Source organism: Panthera pardus, unplaced genomic scaffold (assembly GCF_024362965.1).
Source record: "Panthera pardus isolate Hobbes unplaced genomic scaffold, ASM2436296v1 HiC_scaffold_1, whole genome shotgun sequence".
Classification (NCBI taxonomy): Eukaryota; Metazoa; Chordata; class Mammalia; order Carnivora; family Felidae; genus Panthera; species Panthera pardus.
The window spans coordinates 45,086,412-45,113,343 of record NW_026526654.1 but is presented as its reverse complement, the minus strand read 5'-3'; the positions used below and the strand labels follow the sequence as shown (position 1 = coordinate 45,113,343).

At 33.9% G+C, this 26,932-nt stretch overlaps 1 protein-coding gene across 2 annotated transcripts in view; it reads right to left on the bottom strand.

Annotated features, from left to right (window-relative positions):
* The window catches only part of DACH1 (dachshund family transcription factor 1), a 431,763-nt gene that overhangs the window by 124,274 nt on the left and 280,557 nt on the right, over positions 1–26,932 (bottom strand). For both annotated transcript variants that reach the window (XM_053898825.1, XM_053898831.1), the window contains exon 4: positions 8,956–9,128. In XM_053898825.1, the coding sequence (XP_053754800.1) occupies positions 8,956–9,128 (173 nt within the window). The remainder of the gene's footprint in view (positions 1–8,955; positions 9,129–26,932) is intronic.

Genomic DNA, 26,932 nt, shown 5'->3' with positions numbered 1-26,932 from the left:
CCCAAACTCCTGAGATTTAAGACAACTCAGACCTATTCATTTATTCAAAGAACATTTACTGAACATCTAATATGTGCCAGTGTCCTAGGCTCTGGTCTTATATATACAACTAAGCAGAACTGATGAAAATCCTTTCCCTCATGGAGCGTGTATCTTAAGCGGTAAATGTTGTTAGTGGAGTCCAGAACCATATATGCACAGTGATGAAGTGTGACATCTAAATTTCCTTGCTCTGGAAAAATTATCAGACAAAATAAATAGTAGAGATAGGATTCTGGATTCAGGAAAAAATGTTTCAAAGTAGTTCTGGAAGACACAGTAAACAATGCTAATATACTTGCAGCTGGTCTCTACCTTCTGTCTGTCAGGCAGACACCATCAAAATTCCGTGACTCAGAATTCTAAATTGAGGTTCCAAGGAATATTTACATAGCTCTTTTTGTTTGTTTTTGTGATGATACACAAGAAATACTCAATGTTTCTAAACGTAAAACTGGTAGAACCCATGAGTGTAATCATAAACAACTTAGTTTTATTCCACTGTCTCTTCGAACTTATTCAGTGGTGGTAGGGGACTATATGTCTTCCCTCATCTGCATGAAAATTCAGGGATCTTCATAATTTCAGATGACTATTTTTTAATATACAAAGTCCTACAGTTACTTCAAACAACCACATATAGTCTTGGCTCAGGGATTATAATCCATCCCTATGTAATAATAAACACTATCATCTTAAAAGATAGGACTTCCTCTTTTCACACACTCAAGGAAGGGGGAACAGAGGGAGGAGGGAAAGAGAAAAAAGGTAAGTTTCTGACTTGGCCGTCGCTGCCATTCATTAACTGGCATCATTCTCTTTGTGCATGACAAATGTTTAAACCCAATTTTTATCCAGTTAAGGCACTGTGTATGTTGTTAGAGGCCACCACCACACTGAACTGGTCCTATGCAGTTCTGTAAGGGTGTCATTCACCTCTAGGTCCCTCAGTCCCCTAAATGTCCTACATAGTTAAGTATGGATGCTTGATTTAAGTTGAGTTTGCAGTGAGACTTCTTCATAGATGGTGTTGCATGCCTCCATCAGAAACACATAACGTCTGCTTGGCTGCATTTTATGATGCCAGCCCCCACTGATGATCATGGTCTAGACTCCACTTCATTAGCACTGGTAATTTGGTGACATTCCAACTATACCATTCCTTATTCATTTTTTTGGCCAGAAGATTTAGATGAACAGAAAAGTTCCCCTAGTGAATTAATGATGATCCCTAGGAACAGTCTGTATGGGAAAGTCAGGAAAATGCTTGATTTCACCCCTTTATCCTTTGCTTTTGTCCTTTAAAAGAATCAATTCCCTAGAATTCAAAGGTGAACCACGAATTTATTTTTTAGCATTATTACAAACGTATTGATTTAAACATATACGATTTGTTTAAATACATTGATGTAGGGTATATTTAGTGGTGGTTGTGTTTGAATACTTTTGCTGTAAGCATCTTCTTCACATTTAATATCAACACCCAAATAAACATTAAGAGAATGTACTTAACTATTTCTCTAAGTCCAAGTAAAAATTATATGAAATCGTTTTTTGTGTGTGAAAAAATGTCTGAAAGTAATGCACACATCTAGCGTTATTTATGATTGCCCCAAAATAAGCTATTCTGTACCTAAACAAACATGGGGGACATGACATTGCTCTAGGATTTTCATGTACTTTAAGAATCAGGTCATTCTGGTTCTAGTTTTTATAATATTTAAACATTTTAAACTTTCATGCACATAAAGTCCTATTTACTAATATAGTTATTTAAGGACCTGCTTTAAAGAAAATTATTAGGGATCAAAATTTTACTTGAATTTAATTTTTTTCAATCTTTAATTCTTTAAATGAGAATGTCATAAAGTGTCTCTGCTTATCTCTCTCTCTCTCTGCCTTTCTTTCACACACACATACACACATAGTCAAGAGGAGTCAAAGGTCAATGGAGAAAACTAACAAATTTAAATCATATTCCTTGTCCTCAGAAACCTCCATAATGTAGCATGAGAGAAAGATGTTTATTCAAAGATGTAGAATAATTTGAATGTTGCCAAATTTCTCAATCTCAATTCTATACTATCCCTGAAAAAAATGAAATCTGAAAAAAATGCATTTAAAAATTAGCTTTCTATACCAATGCACTGCAGAATTCCCCCAAAGTAAAATGCAGCACTTCTGTCAGGTGAAGAAGCCTGCACAAGAAAGAGAGAAAATTCTTACTATACAATTGTGACTCTATTTCAAAAGTTTGACACGAATCTCTTGTAAGATTCTAGAACTTATTTTTAAACAAATGATTGTGAATATTTGGGGAGAAAATAATGGGAGAAGACAATGTCAGTGTACAAAAACTTTGAAAGATGTTGTAAACACTAATGTAATCAGTATGGTGACCTGAATAAATAAGGGGGTCATTAGCCCCATTGTACAGAAAAGCAAACAAAGACAGAGATATTAAGTAACTTGTCTGAGGTCACATGACTAAGAAGTAGTAGAAATGGAATATAAACCCAAGAATTCTTCCACCATAATCTATGTTTTAAACCACTAAAATACACTGCTTTTCTTTTTGCAATTTTTTTTCAACAAGAACCATTTTTTCTAAGTCCATATGATATCATTGTGAATTTATTAAATAAAATGTGAGAAAAATATTGATTCATTCAGGGAGATTTGGGGTTACTTGATGAATGATACCTAAAGAGAATCAATTAGTAGAACATTTCAGCCTATTAGGAATTCTCTAATGACAAGAGGAATTGATCTCTTGATTTATACTGTTTATTTTCCTCAGTGATTTAAAGTAATACAAGTAATATATCCTTTTACAATTTGGAAATGATACAAGGATTGCATAAATAGTATGAGAGTTTAGAATGTTAATACTCAAAAGTATCTAAAGAATAGGCTTCAAGTTATTAAATGAATAACTCACAGAATAAAAGGCACAGCATAGGGAATACAGTCAATGATATTGTAATAGTGTTGTATGGTGACAGAGGGTAGCTACACTTATGGTGATTATAGCATAATGTATAGAGAAGTTGAATCACCATGTTGTACTGAAACTCGTATAACATTGTGTGTCAACTATGCTTAAATTAAAGAAGTTAAGTATCTAAAGAGCCTAAATCAGTGGACTGGGAAATACACTTAATATGGATAAATGCAAATTCCTAGTAAAAGTAAAAAAATAAAGAATTGGCTTAGTACAATTTCATGTTTAAAAGGCATGAAATGTACTGAGTCACACACACACACTCACAACAGTTTTGTGAATTCTGACTACATTTATAAGCTGTTGTCCACAACTGAGGTTTAGGTTAGTTCCAGCATCTCTTCACTAGCCAGTTCACCTCTAGAGTATTGTATGGAAAGGACTGGGGTAAAGAGGGTGATTTTTCAAAAAAGGTCAACCAAGAAGCTTGATGAGGAATGGTCAAAAGAAGTTAGAATATTGTGTCTGGAGGAAAGAAACACTATAGTTACTACAGCAGTGGATTTATATATTTAAATGGCTAGGGCACAGAATTAGTAGACCTTTTATCTTCCAGGAGAACATAATAAACTTGAGGTAGAAGCTAATGAAGACCCTCTTCATTCTTGAGTTTGCTGAAAATAGAATAGGCTTTCCACAAAAGCTTAGCTATATAAAAATGGGTAGGGAGGATGCAAAAATTATTTTGCCACTGTAGGGAAAGCTGGATTATATAACGTCTGACGTCTCAAGTCTATGTCTCTTCATTCATAACATTCATAGAACATTAAACAGTAAAAATATATGATTCTCAATGATACATAATAGACTAATACAGAGCCCATAATAATTTAATATATACTTACAGGCAATTGGCTATTAGGGATTCAAATTAGAATTATTGTCTAAACAGTATATGCCCATTTCCTCCTCAAAGTTATCTTACTAAATTATTTCCAGTAGTCCAAACCAATCAGCCGGAGAAAGTCTAGATTTAATACTTTGGCAGACTCCATCATGAAGGCTTCTTTTAAAGCAAATAACAATGATACAATGGTACTGTCTTCATCTGTGTAATTTTCTTTTCCTCATTTCCTTTAATTTCTTTTATTTTTCAATGCCAAAACCCATGGCCCCATCATGTTTGAGAGTTTAGTTTGAGCCGCCGCAATTATCCACAGCCTAAGATTCACACGGGTATGAGTTCATTGTAGTTCTAATGCAGGTACCAGCGATTTTTTATTTTTCTGTGAAGAGTCAGCTAGTCAATAGTTTATTCCACTCTGCTTTGTATGTGAAAGTAGCCACAGATGTTATATATAGAGAGTGTAGCTAACTCCCAAAGCCATTTTGTTTAGACACTAAAATTTGAATTTGATATAATTTTCATGGGTCATGAATGACTGTCTTCCTGTGATAGGTTTCCTCACCCACTTTAAAGTATAAAACCATTCTTAACTCATAGTCCATGCGAGAACTGGAAGAAGGGTGAATTTTACCCATGAACGACAGCTTTTGGACCCTGTTCCATTGCATGTACTGGTGTGGTGTGTACATTCTCATAAATAGGTTTATGAGAAAGACTTTGGAGCTCCTTTACCTCCTAGAAACAGGTAATGACAAAATGTTTTAAAAGTCTGTAACCCTGAGAGCATTGTTTTCACTTCCCTTCTGTCCTATAAATTCTTTTGCCATTCTCATGTAGGTTGTTTTCATTTTAATTCTTATCATTACTCTCAAGAAATGTAAATGGTACACTCCAGCACACAGAAAACGCCTCAACCTTCTATTTTCCCTTCAAAAGCTATTTCCCTTGTTTTATCATTCCTTCAGATGGGGGAAATCTTCTTGGTATTTAACATTTTGCTTTTAATCGGCCTTCATAATTAGAATCTTTTCAGGCAAACAAAGTTGCAAGCACTATTCTAATTGCCCACTTGGGTCCCATACTATTTAATGTGACATAGGAGTCAAACATTTTCTTTAGGGAAAATCAAACTTCCCCCAAATTAAGTTTAACTAATATATATCATGGGAGTTTACTAAACACTGCTTGTGCTATGAAGTCTTCTATATATAAATTTAGGCAGGTTTTTTATTAACTTGTTTTCCCTAATATTTGGAATTCTATAAAGAACCTATTCCTTACCCTTATCCTCTGAGGCTGTACTCTCGAATTCTCTCAGGTCTAATTTTTTTTTTTTTTTTTACCAAAAATTGTTAGAATTATCTTATGCTTTTCTTGAAATATGGTTAGTCTCTATGATCTTTAACATCAAGTTTAAAAATATATAGGTGGCCAGCCTGCAACGAAATGGGGCAATGGCCCTTCCACACTTCCACGGTGGCCAATGGAGCGTCACTTTGATGTGTACAGTTAAAACTACCGGCTTGTATTATTAGTGATAAATAATAATTTTCAAAACCATCAGCTTTTATTTTCTCTAATCATTCTTAATTAGAGCCATTGTTTCTTATTCAGCTATTATCACCATTTATATCACCACTGCTTTCAAAAGCCCAGAATTTCCTTTAACCTATCCATAGCCAAGTTTCTGAAAATATTTGCCCCGAGAGACTAGAAAATGGGCTATCACTACATTGTAGGAGGTGTTGGCACACAGTTCAAGACACAGGGCTTTGTCACTTTTTTTTATTACCTTTTTGCATATTTCCTTCCTTTCTCCCTGTCTCCCTCCTCTCCATTCCTGACCTTAATTTAAGAAACCAAAGGAATGTTGCTGACTTTTCAATAATCTAGACTGTTTTCTAAAGGTGCCTTCCAGAGGAAACCCAACTGCTTCCTCCTACTTACCTAAATGTTGACAACCAAAGATTTAGTAAAGGAAGTTTCACTACTTAAGTATTCTGATTAACATTGGATACAACATACACTATTTAAAAAATATGTGTGTATTTAAAAGATAAAATAAATCAAGTTTTCTGATGTAATTAGAGTCTTCTGGATCCAGACATATGTAAGCTACCAGCTGATGTCCAAATCATCTACAGTTAATAACTAAGTCACCCATTATGATTTTAAACTGCTAAAATCTGTTCTTCTGCCATAGTTTTACTTTAACTATGATTCCCTATCTTGTCTAAATGAGGAACTACAAAATTCCCAGTTTTGAGAGTGAAAATTATATAATTATTATTATGAGGACGATTCTCTACAGTAATAATTACTAACTTTTTTAAAAAATGAGAGTAATCACATCCTATAACTAATCCTTAGTACCTTTTCATTTTTTTAAAATAGCTATCGAGTACAATGATAGGAACACTTAGCCTTTTTTCTTCAGCCAAAACCTCCCTCTAGGTCACTTCAGTGAGTGAAGCAATGAGAATGTTGAATTCTCAGTAATAACTATTACCAAAAATGGTCATAAATGGAATTATGCAGTGACATCTTGATTAACAAATCCTTTGGTAACAAAGGAACCCTCCGAAAGTCACTCCGAATAAAGAGGAATTTTTAAAAGTTATCTTCTTGGTTCCTGGCTGACGACAATGTAGCATTCATTGGCATTTTATCAGCTGAAGATTTTTAAGAAGTTGATCTCGGTTTTCTGTGATACATATATTTTTTTCCTGGTGAGGATACTTCAGAAAATGGTGAGGGACTAGTATACATCCTTGCTTATAGAGCCATTGTTATAAGAAAAATTGGTATTAGCATATTATTCAATGTATAATAGTAATGTATAAGTATGTATACAATGTATATATACATTGTATACTTATACAATGTATAAGTAGTAACATGGCCTTTTAAAAAAATGTATGACATTATCTATCATTTTGGTATAACACGGAGCATTTTCACTGCCCAAAAAGTTCTTTGTACTCTCCCTATTCATCCCTGCCCCACTCCTTGGCAACCACTGATCTTTTTAGTATCTCCATAGTTTTGCCTTTTCTAAAAGGTCATTCACTTGGAATCATACAGTGTGTAGCCTTTTCAGCCTGGCTTCTTTCACTTACCAGTATACATTTAAGTTTCCTCCATGTCTTTTCATGACTTGATAATTCATTTCTTTTTAGTTCTGAACAATATTCCATTATATGGTGTCAAGCGTTTAGTTAAGTTACTCCAATAGTATTGCTGCCTAGGCATCCATTTTGTTTGGCCAACTGTCCTGGAGGGACCTTAAACTGACAAAAGCCCCCTCTTGCAAGCACATGCCCTAGATAACAGCCACAGAATCGCAAGCAAATGTAAGCATGGAAGCCCTTAATAGGACTTCTTTAACAGCACTTGTGAATAAAGGTCTTCTCCTACATACGAGCCCGCTGGAGCTCACCAAAACTATGCTCTTCTGGTTTTAATTGCCCAATCTAGCCCTAGCCTGGGAACCTCGAAGCATTCTACCTTTGGGCCCTGACACAGGCATCTGTCCCAGATCCTGCCTTGTTCTCTCTGTACTCCGCCTTGACTTCCCCATGTGGTCCTTCAAGGTATATACCTTGAGGTATTTCCACCAGAACTCGTGAGTAATAAGGTTATCTATTTCAATTTTTCTTACGGTCTGTGTGGGACCATGGCTCACTATCAGTCATCCCTATGTTTCTCTTAACAAATGTTAATTTAGCAAAGTCATAACATATGGATATACCACTTCTTTTTAATCCTTTCACCTACTGAAAACATCATGGTTGCTTCCAAGTTTGGGCAATTATTAAAAAAAAAACTGCTATAAATATCCATGTGCAAGTTTTTGTATAGACATAACTCTTCTACTTGTTTGAGTAAATACCAAGGAGCTGGCAAAATACATAATCCTGTGGTAGAAGTATGTTTAGCTGTGTAAGAAACCATGAAACTGCCTCCCAAAATGGCTATAGCATTTTGCATACCTACCAGCAATGAATAAGAATTGTTAACAGGACTTTTTATGTAAGGCATGCTCCAGAGGCCTCCTTAACTCAAGTGTATTATATTCAGAAGAAAGAGGTAATGATTATGTCATATAAGGATAAGCATTAGTATCTTTTACTTAATTTAAAAATTAATAATGTATTCTGACAATTCATTTAAAGGAATTTTATTTAAGTACATATTATAAAATAAATTAAAGGTATATGCATACACATTTAAGGGTATACACATGCCCTCCCACACAAGGGGAAAAGAGAGAGAGAGAATTGTGCATATATACACGTACATGTGATCTTTGTATAACAATAGTGTTATCTTCACATATAGTGTATTTTTGAATTTATAAAAAGCATTCAATTTTATTATTTTGTTTAGTGTTTACACCTATACTGTATTACCTACTTTTTATATGTAGAATAGAATCAGAAAGATTGAGTCACATGCTCAAGGCAACATGGCAGAACCATAATTTAACAACAAATCAGCAACTATTTCCTATACCTTAAAACTCATAAACCCACACACACATACATTGACATGCATGCACTCATGCACACAGTCATATATTTATTGAATTTGAAATATATCAATTAATTTCCTACATCCATCTCTCTCTTAATAGACAAAAGACAAGGGCCCCTCGATGGCTTAGGTGGTTAAGTGCCTCACTCTGATTTTGGCTCACGTCATGATCTCACAGATGTAAGATCAAGCCCTGCATCAGGCTCTGCCCATGGAGCCTGTTTGGGATTCTCTCTCCATTCCTCTTTCTCTCTGCACCCTCCCCTGCTTGTACTTTTTCTCTCTCAAATAAATAAATAAACTTAAAACAACAGATACAACACGGAACTTAAGATTGGCCTAATCTGTCTAATCCTGTACCCCTGGCTCTACCTGGTTCTACCTACTGTAAGTGATTTTTCTCACAGTTTATTTACTATCATCTGTTTTGAATTTAGAATTACTTGTGGAATAAGAAAATAGACTTAGAGGTAATGGCCTAAGACGATGTCTGGCATAAGCCAAAACAGTCATGTAAAAAAACAATTACCTTAATAACAGACGTCTCAACTCTGGAAGGGGGACTCTGAACGTGAGCTGCTGCCGCCATATTTGCAATGGTGCTGAGATGGTTCATCTGGCTCATTGCCATGGTGACAGACGCTGGAGGTAGGCTGACGGGAATTAGAGGGTGGGGCATCATCATAAAAGGAAGTTCCAGTCCTATAAAAAATGCACAGATCTCATCATTGCTCTGTTCAAATAAAACTATGAAACGTAGTGTATCTCATTTATGAAAATGGTAAAGGGCATAAATCATTGAAAATTGAAGCATTAAAAAACGTTCTAATAATGATTGCCAAAGGAAAAATATTTGTCCTCTTTATATGCAACAATACCCACTCACCACTCAGGGAAATTAGCTTTGAAGCTAACCAGTTCGGTGCCATGTTTTATCACGTCACCATGCTTCATGCGTTTAATACAAATGGTCAATTCGTTGCTGCATTATTCTTCTGATCATGCTAATTCTTGCTTAAAATATGAGGGTTTTATTTAACACATCACAATTAGTTATCTAAATGTAGTATCTCTTTGTTATGTCCTACATTTTACAATATAATGATTGGATATTTTTTTCTGGGCAACTACCATTTTTAGTACCAAAAAATACCATTATAGAATTTGGCAGAAGGTGGCTCTGCTTAAGGTGGTGGAGAGGTTGCCTAAGTGGAAGGCTATTAGTTCCAGGCATGTGGGGGTGGGTAACAGAAGCCTGAGATCTCTGTGATGGGCAAGAGGACAGTGTTTGATTATCCCCAGAACCATCACAGCTACTTGTGGGGAATGCACATAAGCAATTTGGATGCAATAGTATTCCAAATCTTCTAATAATTTATTTGAAATGAGGTTTTAAAAAGTATATCACATTTCGAGTTGGCCAAGTGATTTCTTGGAAAATAACCTCAAGTAAGTAAATTTCCCCTAAACCATATATTTTTTTGTTTTTCTTTTTCTTATATAGTTCCTCAATTAAAAAAAAATTCTACAATATTTATCTTACTTTTTGAGTCTAATCTAGTTTGAATAACCAAATTAAGATAAAATGGTCTCTGTTATATACCTAGAGAATTAATTACTTCTTAGAAGTGAAGGCCACTGGTAGTTGTAGTTATTCTTGTATTAAATGATTTTCTAGCCACCATTCAGAGTTAAAGTTCCTCACTTAATTCCACCACAAATCCTAAACATGGAATTATTAAATGCCCAACTGATTTAGACACAGCACAAAGAGCCTAAAAGATCACTTTACAAAGGTTAATAATGTCAAAGCAATATATTAAATATGTGTGCATCAATAAATATATCACCTTTATTCAACTACAAAGAAACAAAAGTTGATGATTATGGCAATATAGTGTCAAAGTAAAAACAGTACATTTGAGAGCTTTCATTTTAATAATGGGGCCATGTTTTGGATTTCAGTAGATTTTTAAACACCTTAATAGGATACACCTTAGAAGGTATTTATGAATAATTTCAATTTAGACATGTTCCCCAATTAAATTAACACTAACTTATTTACTGAATCTGTTGAATATACAAACAACCCCCTTGAAGAAAATTTTTGTAATGTCCCTGTCAGCTTAATGAGTTTTCATTTCTTAAAAAAGGAAAAGAAATAATATTTTCATATAATATACTTAGAAACAGCAAAGTTGGTAAAACTCCAATTTAAATGCTTTAGCTCCATTAAAAGCCTCATTGTAAAATCTCTATGACATAGTTTTTAATGAAGAATACTTAGTTACTGCCATGATTTTTTTCCATTTACTTCATGAAGACAGTTAAGGTTCAATATAAATTCAAACTCATTAGCTCAATACTGTCTGAATCTTAGAGTAAATTGTTCAGAAGTGGGTAATGAAAACTCAATTCAAATTCTTCAGCAATCAAACAAAGCAATTTTATTAAACAATGAAAAGAATCAATTAAAGTGGATATCTTTATTATCTTTATTATTTTACAAGAAACCATGACAGCTTTTGGCTAAAAAAAAGTTTATAGCTTCATCCAGAAATGAGTCACATAAAAGAAATTTCTCCAGCTTGTTCCTACACTATGATATACAAGTTCACTTCCATATTCGCAAATGGATCTACTTTTTTTCTCTACTCACACCCTTTTTGATGCGTATACCAAGGTCCTAGTCAAACATGCAAAAACTGTAAGTATGTGAATTTCTCAAATGTATGGTGTCAAGAAAATATTTGATGGCGAGACATGATAAAAATTCAACTCCACAATGCCTTTATCGAGGTATGTGCAAATTTTTTCTTTAAATGTTTACTTTTTATAGTATCATTTAAAACAAGAGTTGAGGCATAATCACTGACAACTGGTATAGAAATAACACTTTGGAATAAATGTTATTTGAAAATGAAAACTGGATAGGGAATTTATAATTAATGGATAATTTTCCCTACACATTTCATTTAAAATACCAATAAATGCAAGCATTACATTTTCATAGTATGTTGCTTATTTGAAGATAATTGATAGACTGAGTACAGAAAAATACTCACATTCATTATTTTAAATTCAGTTTGAGTTCTGCTTATATCTATTATCTACTTTTGTTTCTCTGTTCACTTGAACCAATTTCTCCTTTTATTTGAATTCTGATTGCCAGTTAATACATTGGAAAAAGTCATTTTTCCAAATATATTTCAATTTTACTCTCATAGTGGAGAAGCACTGTGACTATTTTTTTTCACATTATCAAGGTATAAAATATTAAGCCAAACTTCTGACTGAATCATTCTGAAACAGATTATAGACAAAATACTATCTATTTTCACATCTCTTTTGCATCACAGGATATTAGTCCCTTGTGTGAGGGTAAATATCAATCATCCACATGTGAATTTTCCATAGCAAGTTGATAACACTAGATTGGATTTTCCCACTACATAAAATGCTCCTAGCCATCTCCACCAATCATCATTTGTTAAATACTCATGATGTTAGCTCATTTGGGTAATAAATAGAGCAAACAATTAAGAAACTAAGTCTGATGAAAAATATACAATATATAACTAAGTCAGCTGTAAGTGATTTTTGCATTATTTATAACATCCTTTTCCTATTAGCATGAATAAATAAGAATTGAAAATAGGCCATTTCAGAACAAGACATACCCATAGTTATTAAATGTATGATTTCAAGTGCTTTGGTTTAAGCCAATATGTTTAGTGATATAAGCCAGTATACATGTACTATGCCTACATGCAAACATATATATACACACTTGTATACCTTTAAAATTAACGTTTGCTACTGTGACCACAGGAAATCTTGCAAGAGACAGAAGATAAAATATATAGGAAATTCTAATATTTGGTAAGGAGAGTTAGAAACAGAAAAAAAAATACCTGATGCACCTCTCTTTCCCCATTCTTATTGAATCAAACTGTTTCTTGACTTTACAGTGGAAGAACAAGGTGAAGTTGATATAGCCTTCAGGTCCCCAAAGAACATATACTATCATAGGTTGTCAAGGCATGTATGTAAAAACTCATAAAACACAATAAAATTATAAAATGGTTTAAGCAAAGGAAAATGGTCATGGGTTCATGAAAAGACTCAGTGGATCCAACTGTTGATTACTTGAGATTTGTATTCATATTTTAATGTCGGGGGGAAGGAACTGAAGGGAAAGAGATTTCCCATACCTAGTCTTACACACAGATTGTGGAGAAGCGCAGGAACAGTGTCAGGCTAGACACCTGCTTACGTAGGTTCAGCCGCAGGTAGAACACAACAGGCGGCTGCCATATGCTGAAATTAAGAAGCGTAACCACAAGCACAATGAAGGCCCGCTATTAATGCTATGCCATGATTTTGGTGGAGTGAAAATTAACAAATGGGGTCTTGCAACACACACAGCCAGAGGTAAGCGGGTACATAAATGTAAGAAAGGAAGTTGAAATAAAATGCCTGATTACCAATTCTGTCTCTAGCTAAAAACTATTAATTTTGCATTCTATATAATATCTGAAACAATTCACTTACCTGCCTAGGTATACAGGTATTAAGAATTTATCAATAAAAATGTACAAATATATGGAACTTAAATACAAAAAGCAATTGTGTGTTTAGTTTTCCTTTGTGTAAAAAGATGTGTATTCTTCAGGGACAAGCAGAGTGATCTTAAGATCTAGTGTAACTGAAACGTGAATTTGTAAAGACTGGGTATGGAACTTTCTCTGCAATCTTACACGCTTCCCACCCCAACATTAAAACATAGCTATACGTTCTGAAAAAAAGCAAACAGCTTGATGCACTATCTCCGTTTTTTTTACAAGCTCAGACTACTTTTCTTGGCTTGCTCCAGTTTATATTTTGTCTTATTTTGTGATACATATCTTATGATGGACCAAGTTTTAAATGCAGAAATATACTGCTTTGGGTAGAAACCCTTAAATTTTGAAAGCTATCCCTACTCTAAAGGTAGTCAGATTATGGGACATTCAGAACTGCTGAGTTACAGATATTAAATGGCTTTCTTTTTCCTCTAATTTGTGCCTTCAAACACATTTTGTCAAGGCTCCCTTTTCTGCCCCTTAATAACCTTGAGTATTAAAAAAATCCATTCTAGTTAACGCTCATCTCTGTTTCTCCATCTCTATCAGCACTGGCCATCCCTAAGAACCTAGGTGGCCTGGAAGACAATGGCTTGGTTAGTTTTTCATCCATCCTCCTTCTCTCCTTCTCCTGGATAGTAGGATAAAGGTCTCCGACTCAACCAGTTCCACCTCAAGTTCTCCCTGCTTCTACGACTATGCCTATCAGCCACTTACATCTTCCACATGGCAGGTGCCTAAATGCTAAGTATCTCCTACTAAGTCATGCCCGATCCTTCAAGAGGGTCCCTTCCAGAGGAACTTCCTAGAAGCACGAGTCGCTAACAATGGAAATCTTCAGCTTCCTGCTCTTCTAAACTCCCCAAACTGCCACTGCCGCTTACAATAAGGTCCTTCTCTTGGTGTGGGTCGTCTTGTTCCGATGATGTCCACTCTCTAGCCTGCCACCTATCAATTCCTTATCCCCCTGCTCAAATATATACAGAAAACAGATCAGCAGTTCACACCAAAACAGAAATCCAGCTCCGAAATAAGGGGAAGGCACCTGTAAACTTGGAAAGCCTCCCTTCAAGTGGTGGTGTGGAAACGCTCTCAAAAAGGGGTCACTGAGTCACAGCCGTCCCAGTAGATGCTGTCTCTTCACTACAAGGATTTCTTCAAATCCCCTCTCTCTACGGTCATACTCTCTTATAATGAGGCAGGAGGATATCTGTGGGGCCTGGAGTGATAGTTAAGATAGGCTGGTTCAGGTGCTATTGATAAGTAGCAGCTGCTTTTTACTGTCTTTAAAATGAGGGGTACCTGGTACCTTTTGTTCTTGTGTGGGACCACAGGAAAAATTCTACTGAATATCTGGTGACATGGTATATTCAATAGAACCAACAATAAATACGGCTAGAGTATAAATAAAATTTTAGTAATTGATTCTTGTGAGTAAACTGAAATAAAGGAAAGAAGTGTGAATCCTCAGCATTTGGGATGTTATTTTGCAAATCAACTGAAACAATTATCAATTGAGACAAGTGCGAAAAAAAAAGATTACCATGAAAAAATAATTAAAGAAGGATTAAATGTGTAGATAATCATTGGCAAAGAAAGATCACCTTGTTTTGTGGAACACAATTTTTAAGTAGAAAAGAAAACGTAAAATGCTTTGGGAAAGGATATTATTACTGTTTAATTTAAAAAAAAAAACAACAAAACACAAACTTGGTTATGTGTATGAGTGGCACCAAATATCCTAGCCCCAATAATCATATTTATTATTCAACCCTGCATATATCTAATGAGGAATAGATTCCAAAAAGGAACGCCATAGTATATTTTTATGAATTTTAGATAGAATATGTGTCAAACACAAAATTAAAGTGACCTGTAAAAAAAGAATGTCTTTCAACTACCATGCATTAAAATAGTAAAAGTACATGTAAATGTTATTACCCTATATACTTAGGTAACATGTAACTATTCATTCAGATCTTCCCACGGGCTGACCCTGATAAAGGAGGAAATCTCAAAGGGACTAACGGTCACACCACCGCTTAGTGAGTGACACTGATAGACTGTGACGGGAACCTGACATTGTCAAGATTCGTTTACAATGAAAATGATGGCAAGAGCAGGCATTTACTACATACCATTGGAGACCACTTAGAAGGATGTCAACACTACCTTAACAATGGAAACAAGACTATTCAGTAAAAGCAAATACTAGTCACAGACACTACAGATGTTTAGTTGTTATTTCAAAGGTGAGAATATACAAGTTATTTGCTTTTTTTCACCTTAAAAATGAAATATAAAATGTGAACAGTACTACTAGTGTTTTGCATAAACAGGAGACACAGTTCTCTCCTGAGTTAATGTAATGTAATCTTTTTAAATCTTTTTTCTTCTGGATAATGATCTGAGTTGATCTACGTTAGCATATATAAACACTGAAATCTTTTGGTGTTTTGGTTCAACTTCATCAAATTACTTTATTTTAGAATGGAGAGCAAGTAATATTTTATGGGAACAATTAATCAGGGTCACAATTAAAAAACAAAACAAAACAACAAAGCAAATAAAATAAAATAAAGTAAAGTAAAATAAAATAAAATAAAATAAAATACATTCCAGTTTCAGTGCAGTGCCTCAGCAAAGAAAACACCACAAATGCCTCCTGGCTGGTATTGCAAAATAACACCCACAGAGCAGGACATTTCCAGAGTCTAAAATTTGTATACGTACACATCTCATGTTTGATTTGGAACCGCTGGGGAAAAACAAATCTGGTTGGCTGTTATGTAACCAATCCTGCTTAGCTTATGTTCTAACATCAACTTACTTTTTTTCCTTAGAGGGAAAGAATAGTATTTCCATGAATTCTAACTATCCCACTACCATTAAATAGGAGTCATTTAAGTAAACATATTACTCTCCCAGCAATATTTAGATATATTTTCTTTAGTTATCTATCATTAATTAAACTTTACTCTCTGTTACTGAGTGTTAAATATTTGTCCATTAGAAATTTAAAACTCTTACAGTACAAGAAGGCTCCTATTTTACCTGTGATGTTTTCTTTTGAGAGCAGAGCTATTTTGACACATTATATATATATTTGACATATATATATGTATATATATATATACACACATATATATATTCTCTATATATATACATACACATATATATTGATGATAATATAACATATAGATATATATACATATACATATATATTGATGATAATATAACATTGGTGCTATTAAAGTCCCTGGACTCATCAGAACAATTCCTATAGCCAGATTTCTTCACCAAGTGGAGACATTTCTATTTCCTTACATATTCTGCAAAGTTGTTGAAAGTGGCATAAGTTAACAAGCTATACAAAGTGATGTATAAAATACTAGAATCAGAGCCACTTATTTTTTTTTTAGTTGAATATTCTTCACCATCGCTAATGATTATTGAACTAAAAAGAATAAGAAACAAGTTGTAAAATCAGAGCTGAAGTTCAAGTCACTAGTGTCAAATGGAATACATAAGAGGATCCTTAAAGAAGAGGGAGACATATAAAAAACAATTATCCTGAAAATCTTTGAGGAATCATGGAAAACCAGAACAGCATTAGGTAACTTACGATACACAATGGCTTACATTTTAAAAGTCTTGACCTTAAATTCATAAAAATTATTAGAATGAATTGTTGTATACAGAATTCAATACTGTATGTTTTTCCCTGATTTCATACCAAAATCCAGAAAGTTTTGATACAACTTAAAATAAAAGAAGGAAGGCCATTACTATAAAGATAAAAGGTTAAATACTTTATGTGGAGAAGACAGAGATAATTATATCAGAAAACACTTTGCTTTTTGATGCTGCTGTTTTCTTTGGATTCATTAGCAGCATGCTCTAAGTGTTAACCAGGTAAAATCGATTCCCTAAACAAAACAAAACAAAAGCAGACTTAGACTGAGTAATTAGTTACATAGGACTCAAGGAAAGAAATAGTAGCCAAATTTTATATCCAATTTGTATGGATTAAACATTTAGGTGTTTTGCTGATATGGACTATAAAATGGTTGGAAGCAAGAGCCAAATGTCTCTATTTAGTGGAAATGATCATATTGCAACAGATTGGTTAATTTCTACAGCTAAACTATAATGCTAGCTATTATGGACAGTATAGAAATAACAATACTAAAAACATGTAAGCTTTCCAATCTAAAATGTATTCATGAAATTCTTCAAAATAAAGCAGTTGGGTATAATGTATCCACTTTAACTGCATCTTTTAACCTTTCTCACTGCCAATGTCAATGAATTTCTACCTTTTCCCACTTTAACTCATCAAATTATTTTTCCATTAGGCAAACAAATGAACTAGAAATTCTCCTCTCTAAGGATATTGTAATTTCCCTATAGATTTACAATTACATCGAATAAAATTTCAAGTTAATATACTTTATATACTGTTAGTAGTGTAATCAACGTCGTGGTATATAATATTAACAATTTTATGTTCATGCATAAGTGTTGTTCATGGTCAGTTGAAATCAGTTTTCATTTCCATTGTTTTATACAGTGTTTTCAGTTTTAAATGATTTATGTTGAAATTGAAAAATTTTCTCACTTGAGCCAAATTGCTATTAAATTTTCCAAAAAGCATACAACCCCCTAGGTAGCATGGCATACTCATGGAAATCATCTCGATATTTATCTGTATGGATCTACATCTTAAATTATCTTCTCCCCAAACCTAGTTAGCCTTAAAGAATGACATCACCAGCTAGTTTATAAGCCAGAAACCTAGGTATCATCTTTATCTCCTCTTCTCTCACTGTGTGCCACAAATGTCCAATTCCATTTCATGTCCTGTTGATTTCATCTACGTCATTTATCTCTACTTCTATATCATCATTACTTTTAAGTACAAATCTGACACTGTCATTCCCCTGCTTAGAGGACTTCAGTTGTTTCCCACTGTTATCAAGGAAAGACCCAACACTTCTTGTCTTAATGTAAGCACCACATGGGCAGACCTATGTAGCTTTTGTTCATCATTGTATCCCCAGCATTTAACAGAGTAGGAATAACTCTCAGTTCTTGAGTAGAAAACTGCAATTCTCAGACCAATTTTTACCTTCACATGAGGGAAACTTCAATGTGGCTTTTAAAAATGCTAAGCTATGGCCATTGTTCTTGACCAGCTTACAGTGTGGGAGAGAGAGATACAAATATAAACATATGTACATAATTTTATCTTTGGAATGAAAGATAGAGAAGATGAAGAAGAAGACATATGTTTGGTATTCTGAAAATAAGCTTGACAGAACTGGGTAATCATTTGGATACAAATGGGGATGAAGAGAATAAAATGTGAAAGATGATCTGAGTATCTAGACTAACAGGATGTGTGGAGATATTATTAAGGAGTGACGATGATAATGATGATGATGATATCTAACATGTATTGTCTACTTTCAATGTGTTAGGCACTGTGGTAATAAGTTTTTATACATACTATCCAATGAATCTTTGGAAACTCTGAGGTAGATCCACATTACTGTTATAAAGGTTGATTTAATTTGCCCCAGGATTTAGATTCTGGAATTCTGAACATGCAATCCAAAATTTTAGTCCCCTAATGAGGAAGATCTGATTTAAAAATAAATGAAGATTAGTTCGATTTTGGACACACTAAATATGAGACGCTTCAGGAACAGTCAAATAAAGATTGACAATAAGCAGTGAGAAATACGGAACTGAAATTTGGAAGAAAAGCAGATACTCAGTGAGGAAGATGTGGATGTCTTTGACTTGTAGGTAGGAGATTAAGCTGTGACGCTTGGAGAGGGCATAGAAAGTATAAAGATACTTCTACTAAAAGTGTATTTGTACTGTAAGCCACATAATCAACCCCAAATAAGCCAGATGAATGATTTAAAAATAAAACAAGTAGAAGAAAAAGAAGCCCAAGAAGCTGAGCAGGACCAAGCAAATATTGGTATATGGCTCTTAAAATAAATTCTTAGCACAAAAGAGTACCAATGTCCATAATATTCAGGTCTCTCCACTTACTTATAAACTATAATATTCTTTTTAATAAGAAAATCAACATGAATTACTGAGAGATCTTGGGTCCTTAGTTAATACTGAATGAATGAATGTAGGACATTATGACTAGATGTAAAGATTTAACAATCCTAACTACTATTTAGGTAAACAGACTGAACCGGGACAAACAAACAAAAAACACAAATAGACACAGCTAAGCATAGCTTGAAAAGATGCCATTCGCCCAATTTGTAATACGATAAACGATTAGAATATCCAACAATTACAAGGTCCCCCTAAGAACATTAAGGAGAGAGGCAGCTTTAAATCAAAAGACTACATATCGCAAATAACTCAGCACATTTGAAGGACCATTGAAATAATATTATATTATAGTGGTAGATTACATGCAGATGGCAGGCCTGTTGAAAGCTACTGTTTATATGAAACCAAATCATTCTTTCCATAGCTTTTATTATATGTAGTGAAGACATACAATTCAAAGCACTTTTCATCAGTTTTTCATAGGCAGACATAACAGGTGATTTTCAAGGTCAAAATGACCACTATAATTTCAGTTGCTAGCAATGAAAAAAATACTTAAGATGATTAGCATTAATGTGGATAATTTCATTTCCACACTTTTAACTCCAATTTGGGAATTAAATATAAGCATTCATTTTTCTCCCAAGAATAAATGCATATGCTTTTAGATTGGTGTCACAATGTGAATTAGAATAAGATAAATGGTTACAAAATGTGTTTTGAAATGAGGATTGATTTTCTGATAATATCAACACTCTTAGGTCAATAGAAAGTAAAACAAACATCCTTATTCATTTTTTATTTAAAAAATATCTACTGTAACTATTATAACCATAGTATGACCAATGAAAAATATAAGGAGAATGCAACCAACCTAAGGTCACACAATGATTCAGTGTCAGAATTGAGTGTTAACATAGGTTTTATGTTCATTTAACACACCCACACAAACACACACACGCACACACACACACTGTAGTATTGAAATAAATCATTTAATCATTTTTCTTCAATAAACTTTTACCAACATCAATGCTAAAAAGATGCATGCCTTGTTAAAAAAAAATAATGAATGGGGAAATTGCCATCTTTTCTAAGGTGATCAAATAGAAAAATCAGAATTTTCAAATGTCTTAAACTTTTAAAAGCAATATCTATACAAATTGTCTTTATGTGTACTAAAGATATTGTATTTCACATGGTTTCAGAGTAAAGAGACCTCTATCTATTAAAAAATTATCATCTAGGGAGGGATCCTTAATTATTGAATAACAAATAGTGATCTAATTGTAGAAAAGACCCTCTGTAATAAAGAAAAATATTATGATCTGTTATTTTCCTTTGTGATCCCCAAATTTGTCTTAAATAATTTCAATATCCCTCCAATATTAAAATATTGCACTATTTCACCTTTTTCTCTGTTCTACCACACATGTTCTCTCACATCACTACACAGGGAATGTTAGAACCACTGTCAACAGCACACAGGTGCTGTCATTTAGATGGACCTGGCCTAACACCTGAGTAAATACACCTTGTTAAATGTTGCTCTTAATTAAAATAACTTCTATTAAATAGCTATTTAAGACTTCGGTTAGTAGGCTAAAACGCAATTTTTCAAAACAAATTAAATACCTCAAGATCTTCCTTTAGTTTAAATGCTCTGTACAGAAAGTGTTTTTCCTCCTTGGTAAATCCTGAAATTTTGTTCTATGAGATTTCTGTAAAGAGCTGGTTTTTGCAAAGAAATCTCTTGAACGTATTTTGTACCTTATCATGTATTTGAATCATGTTCTCAAAGAATTATAATTCTGATATGTACACATCGATAAACAAAAATTCAAAAATAATTTATTGTTTAATGGCTTATGTGTACAACACGATGGGGGACTGTTTTGTATGTTTATGTATCATCTATTTTAAATTTAATAAATCCAAAAAAGTATTAAGAGTTTCAGAATAGAATGCTTAATTTTTAAATGTGTCAAATTTCCACTTACTGTGAAAATAATTTTTGAAAATATTCTCATGTGAATTTGCTCAGGCTAATATTAATATATGTTTAAGTTCTGGCCTTGAAAAAGATTTCATGTTCTTGTTTATCCAAAAGTCAAGTTAATACTGCATATTAAAAATCTTGGAGAGGAAACAGGAAAAAACCAGCAGACTATTAAGAATATGATGTAACCACATCAAATAGAAAAAAAAAATAGAAATAGGACAGAAAACACAAATAACTTTTTAAAATATCAATATGTAATCACATAAAGAGAACTTGAGGTCAAGAATGTTACAGTGTACAGGACAAAGAGCAAGCAATTATATTTAAAACACCACTATCATATATAACTCATGTTTATGTATATATTTGAATAGAGTTGAATATACATAGAGTTGTTGGGGCACAAAGTAGACACCGAAATCATTCATTACCTTTTTTAACATATATCAAACATCTATTGTGTATCAGGCAGTGTTGTGAGCACCAGGACTAGAGCAGTAAAGCAAGCTGTTAAAAATCTGTATCTTCCTGGAGTTTATATTCTAGTTGGGAGGCGGGTAGAGAAAACAATGAGCAGATAAATAAATAAAGTGACATTGTAGGTTAAATGAGATCCCAATCACAGAAGATTGAAAGAATGTTTGCACGTATGTGATGTATGTGTGCACATGTAAGCATGCGCGTTAGGAGAGCACCCTGGAAAGACCTTGCTGAGAAGACTTCACCATCAAGCACAATCCTCTCATTTTGCAGCAGAGGAAACTGGGGTTCTGAATGATTAAATGAAACTCAGGAAGCCATATAACTCTTTCGGAAAAGAGCAGGATTTGGAATACATTTACTGCCTGATCCTTGGACCTAAATCCTTTCTACTTCGCGACAGAACACATTGAGTTGAGAGAATTGCCTGGACTGTTCAAGAAGGCACAGCAAACATAAATGGTGGGTCTGGATGACAGCTGGTCGCTCCACTGATGGAGGAGAAAGTACATATTAGGAAAGCATCAGAAGTCAGACAGAATTAGGTAGGCTAGGGCCAGATTATGAAAGTTCTCAGATGTCAGGATGATGAGTTTGGTCATCATCTTAGGCAGGGGAGAGATACGATTAAAGCAATGTATCAGATGGTCAGAAGGAGGAGAAGGAACTCATCATCAGGAATAATCATTGCGGGTTCTGTCATCTACTACATGACATTGATGTGACCAGGGCAGGAATCCTGATTCTCATATTTCATGCCACTGGAAAATTGATAAAATAGAAAAAAAAAATCTTGTGTTCTCTATCATTAGAGTTTCCTAAGATGATGATTGAGGAACAAATTGGTTTCCAGAGCCAGACATGAAAAAACAGTTATGCTGAGTGAGGACATAACTGCATACTCTTCCCTATATCTGAACCCTGTGGCTTTTAAACTAATTCCTCTAAATATGCACCCAATATTTTTCCCCAATAAAAGGAAAACCATGTGTGTCTTGTATGGAAGTCTTCACGTAAAGAGATATAAATTGCTCTTTCGTGACATAGGACACAGCTCACCAGTAGATATGAGTCAGCAAGGTAGGTTCTTAATAGAAAAGCAGGAGTATTGTCAGTAGGTTCAGAGTTGATAGACCTTTTTAGACCCTCCCTGAGTGACACAATTAGAAAAGGCAAGAAGGAAATATTCCACCAAATTCATGATTTGATAATAAGGTTTATGAGATAGGACAAGTTTGGCTTTAATATTTTATTGAAAAATTAAATCTGGAAATGTGTTTTAATATTGCTATTTCTATTCTGGGCAGAGTATATATTACTGTTCTGTAGCACTTCAAATAACTGTTATCATACAGAATATTATATATGTAAGCAGAGAGCAAAACAGTGTTTACTACCCTGACATTGAAAAATATGCACCAGTAAAATAAACATCCAAACTTAGCCAATATGTTTGCTCTCCTTCGCTTTTCCTCACTATTCACAATGCTTAGATTTACTACACTTCCTCAAAAATAGCAATACGTAATATACATCACGTAGGCAATAATATCTAAATGATGCCGCAAAAATTTGATTCCCAATACTATACATAATGTCTTATTGGAATTGTATATCCAAATGAATGCATACAAAAATTACTTACTTTCTTTAGGCTGATAAAATTGTAGGACATGATAAGCTTTTATTTTGCCTGGGGAGGGTTTTATTTTTCTTATCAAAACCAGAAAAAGTTTATATTATGTTAAGGTGCGCACATGTAAAGTAACACACAGAGCGATACTCTGATTCATATGAGATGTCTTTTTTAAAGTATATCATTTACTTTAACAATTTTTGTTTTCTTACCCCCAAAGTTTTCAAGTTAACTTCTATTATCATCCGAATGCCTTGAAACTTGATATAATTTAATAAGGTAAGATAAAATTTCAAACAGCTTACTATGTATAGACTGCTTTTAAAAATTCAAAACAGCCCCCATAAGCAAATGTCATTTCTTTCATAGTTACAAAATGCAAACTCCAAGTGTTTTATCCTAATGAATAAATGAGTTTGTCCTTTATGTATAAAATATAGTTTGTGTTTGTTGCACAAGTTTTTAATAATAGATGAATTTTAGGTTTGCTCCAACATATTCAATAAAGTGTGATTAATTTGGTTTTTCAAAAATGCAAACTAGACATTACTATATTACTTTGCAAAATGCACAGCTTGCAACATTATTGTCTCAGTGGGATCTTAAATTGAATTGTAAAATGTGTCTTATTTCCAGTTTGATTTATGTAAGAGATAGCAGTGGATAATGTCCCTTTTGAAGTTTCACTGCTTTGTGTGAACAAACAATATAAACCTAAAATTCATAATACAGTTTATTAGAACCCAAAGCAAACTTTCGAGTTATATCATGTTTGACTGAAATGAAAACTTACGAGGGACTCAGAATACCACATTTCTAATGAAACAACTTCTTGAAGCTTCCTATTATGACAGATTATACAATACATTTTTGACATTTTCTGTGATTTTTATTATGATATTTCAAGTAATTACCAAATCATGTTTTTCTCTAAAAAAGCTTTCCTGTGCCCTGAGAATTAATCTATGATACCATTTAACTTGGCTTTTTGAAGTAAATATCACCAGATAAAAGCCAGCTGGATCTGAATAATAGGATACTTGAATGAATGTATTAGTGTTTGAAAAAGAGAGTACAAATCTTCTAAAAAGATTAATTTCCATAAAAAAGATAGCTCCCGGATCTACAAAAGAATAAATTCAAAAACATAATAAACTCTCAGAAAGAAAGGTAGATTAAAGTAAAAGCTGCAGCACCCTGTTAGTGCAGCTGTTGTGTGGCAATGATTCTGTATCAATTACATTTGGTTGGTCCTGTAGGGCTCTTCAAAGCTTTGTGTGGAAAGCCTGAATATGGGAAACAAGTGACACCGTAAGTAATAACTTCAGCGATTAATTTTGATGCAACACCCCTTTCATTCTGATCTTACTCTCAATATTTACAGTTGAGAGACGCTACAAAGGTTCTGATGGGAATATATGAATCCAGGATGGACGAGGTTTTTTTTCTGCTTCATTTATTAAAGATGTGGATATGAATTTTTCTTTGTCATGAAAATATTGCAGCTTTATCACGCGACACAGCTGCTGACATCATCATGGAAAAACACTGAAGCTGGCCAATGGACTTCATTTTCAATATCCTGTTTCAAAACGTGGTCTCTAAAAAGGGCCATGAATTCCGTTCACGCGACTTCTCTATTTTAGTTTGTACAATTACTCTCAAAAACAAAGTTTGACTGTGCATAAATTCCTCTGGCAGGTAAAATGCACTGTTCCATCCTGAATGATTCTTAGACTATTATTATCTTTAAGAAAAAGATCAGAAGCAAATGTGGAGATAAATTAATTTCTAACTTAGATTGAAGCCTATAAAAATGTAAATCTCTTAAAAGAATTGGCATTAAAATGCTATGTCAATAGTAGATAATTTCGTAAGAAATGCAAAATAATGACTAAAAAAGGGAAATTACTATCCCGTCAAAACAATAAGAAGAAAAATCAACTGAATAGCTAGTAAGACATTTTGTCAATTAGATTTTGAAATTAATCTTAATACGCAGAGTAAAACTGCTAATTTCCCTTACTTCCCTCCAGTTTTTACATTTTTGACAGTACACTTTCAAAATCAGCCCGAAATGAAAAGCACCCTAGTAATTGTATATGTCCATTTAAACTGGGTGAGTTGTTTAAGTGTAGCGAGATGTTTAAATATGAAGTCAATGCCCATCATAACGAACACATAAAAGACATATTGCCATTATCAGAAAAACAGCACCTCATATGAAAGGCTACAATGTTTATCTGGAAAAGATTTTAAAGAGAAAGGTTGCTTTCTCTGCACTCCTATTAACTATTAAATGGTTATGACAATTTTTAACAGCAGCTCAAGAATTTCTTTATCATACTTCTTCAAGAAAGCTGCTTTTAGTTAAAACATAAAAATGGTAGTTACAAGGTTTCTGCAAACATAACTGCCATTCCATTAAGGAAATGGTGCGGCAAACAGTAAGTAGTGGCCTCAAGGGAAATGTAAGTATTGATTTTATTACTGTGTTGCTTGGTTTGTATTTGCAATTGTCAACTCTAATTTTGGACTGTTTTAAGTATCTTTAAAACTGCTTAAGGAAAGGACAAATATTAATTGGGAAATACTGATAATTATTATTCTTATGCTTGAAATATCGTAGGAGATTCTCTCTTAACAGCTTTTGACAGACTGTCTTTTAAAAATAGGAAACATTGGGGGGCGCCTGGGTGGCTCAGTCGGTTAAGCGGCCGACTTCCATGATCTCGCGGTCCGTGAGTTCGAGCCCCGCGTCGGGCTCTGTGCTGACAGCTCAGAGCCTGGAGCCTGTTTCAGATTCTGTGTCTCCCTCTCTCTCTGCCCCTCCCCCGTTCATGCTTTGTCTCTCTCTGTCTCAAAAATAAACGTTAAAAAAATAAATAAAAATAAAAAAATAAAAATAAAAATAGGAAAAGTTGGGGCGCCTGTGTGGCTCAGTTGGTTAAACGTCCGACTTCAACTCAGGTCACGATCTCACGGTCCGTGAGTTCGAGCCCCGGGTCGGGCTCTGGGCTGATGGCTCAGAGCCTGGTGCCTGCTTCCGATTCTGTGTCTCCCTCTCTCTCTGCCCCTCCCCCGTTCATGTTCTGTCTCTCTCTGTCTCAAAAATAAATAAAACGTTAAAAAAAATTTAAAAAAAAATAGGAAACGTTGGGGCGTGTGGTGGCTTGGACAGTTAAGCGTCCGACTTTGGCTCAGGTAATGATCTTGCAGTTTGTGGGTTCGGGCCCTGCGCTGGGCTCTGTGCCGACAGCTCAGAGCCTGAAGCCTGCTTCAGATTCTGTATCTCCGTCTCTCTCTGCCCCTTTCCTGTTTGCTCTCTCAAAAATAAATAAACATTTAAAAACATTAAAAATAGGGAAATGTAATTTTGTCACACATAGTAAATGAACAACCAACTCATTTTCATTAAGTCAAATGATGCACTCATTCTGTATACTAGAAATCAGTATTTGACTCTAGGAATAAAATCAATTACTATGAAAAGTATAAACATAGTTACATACTTCCTTAATTTAGTTTGGAAATTTAGCTTTGAAATTCATTGAGATGGAAGTTTTCATTCACCTAAAAGACATAAAATAGCTATGAAACTAATTATAAGTCTAGAATTTTCATCATATTGAAATAAACTTCAACTCATAGTCTCATTAAATATAAATTGATC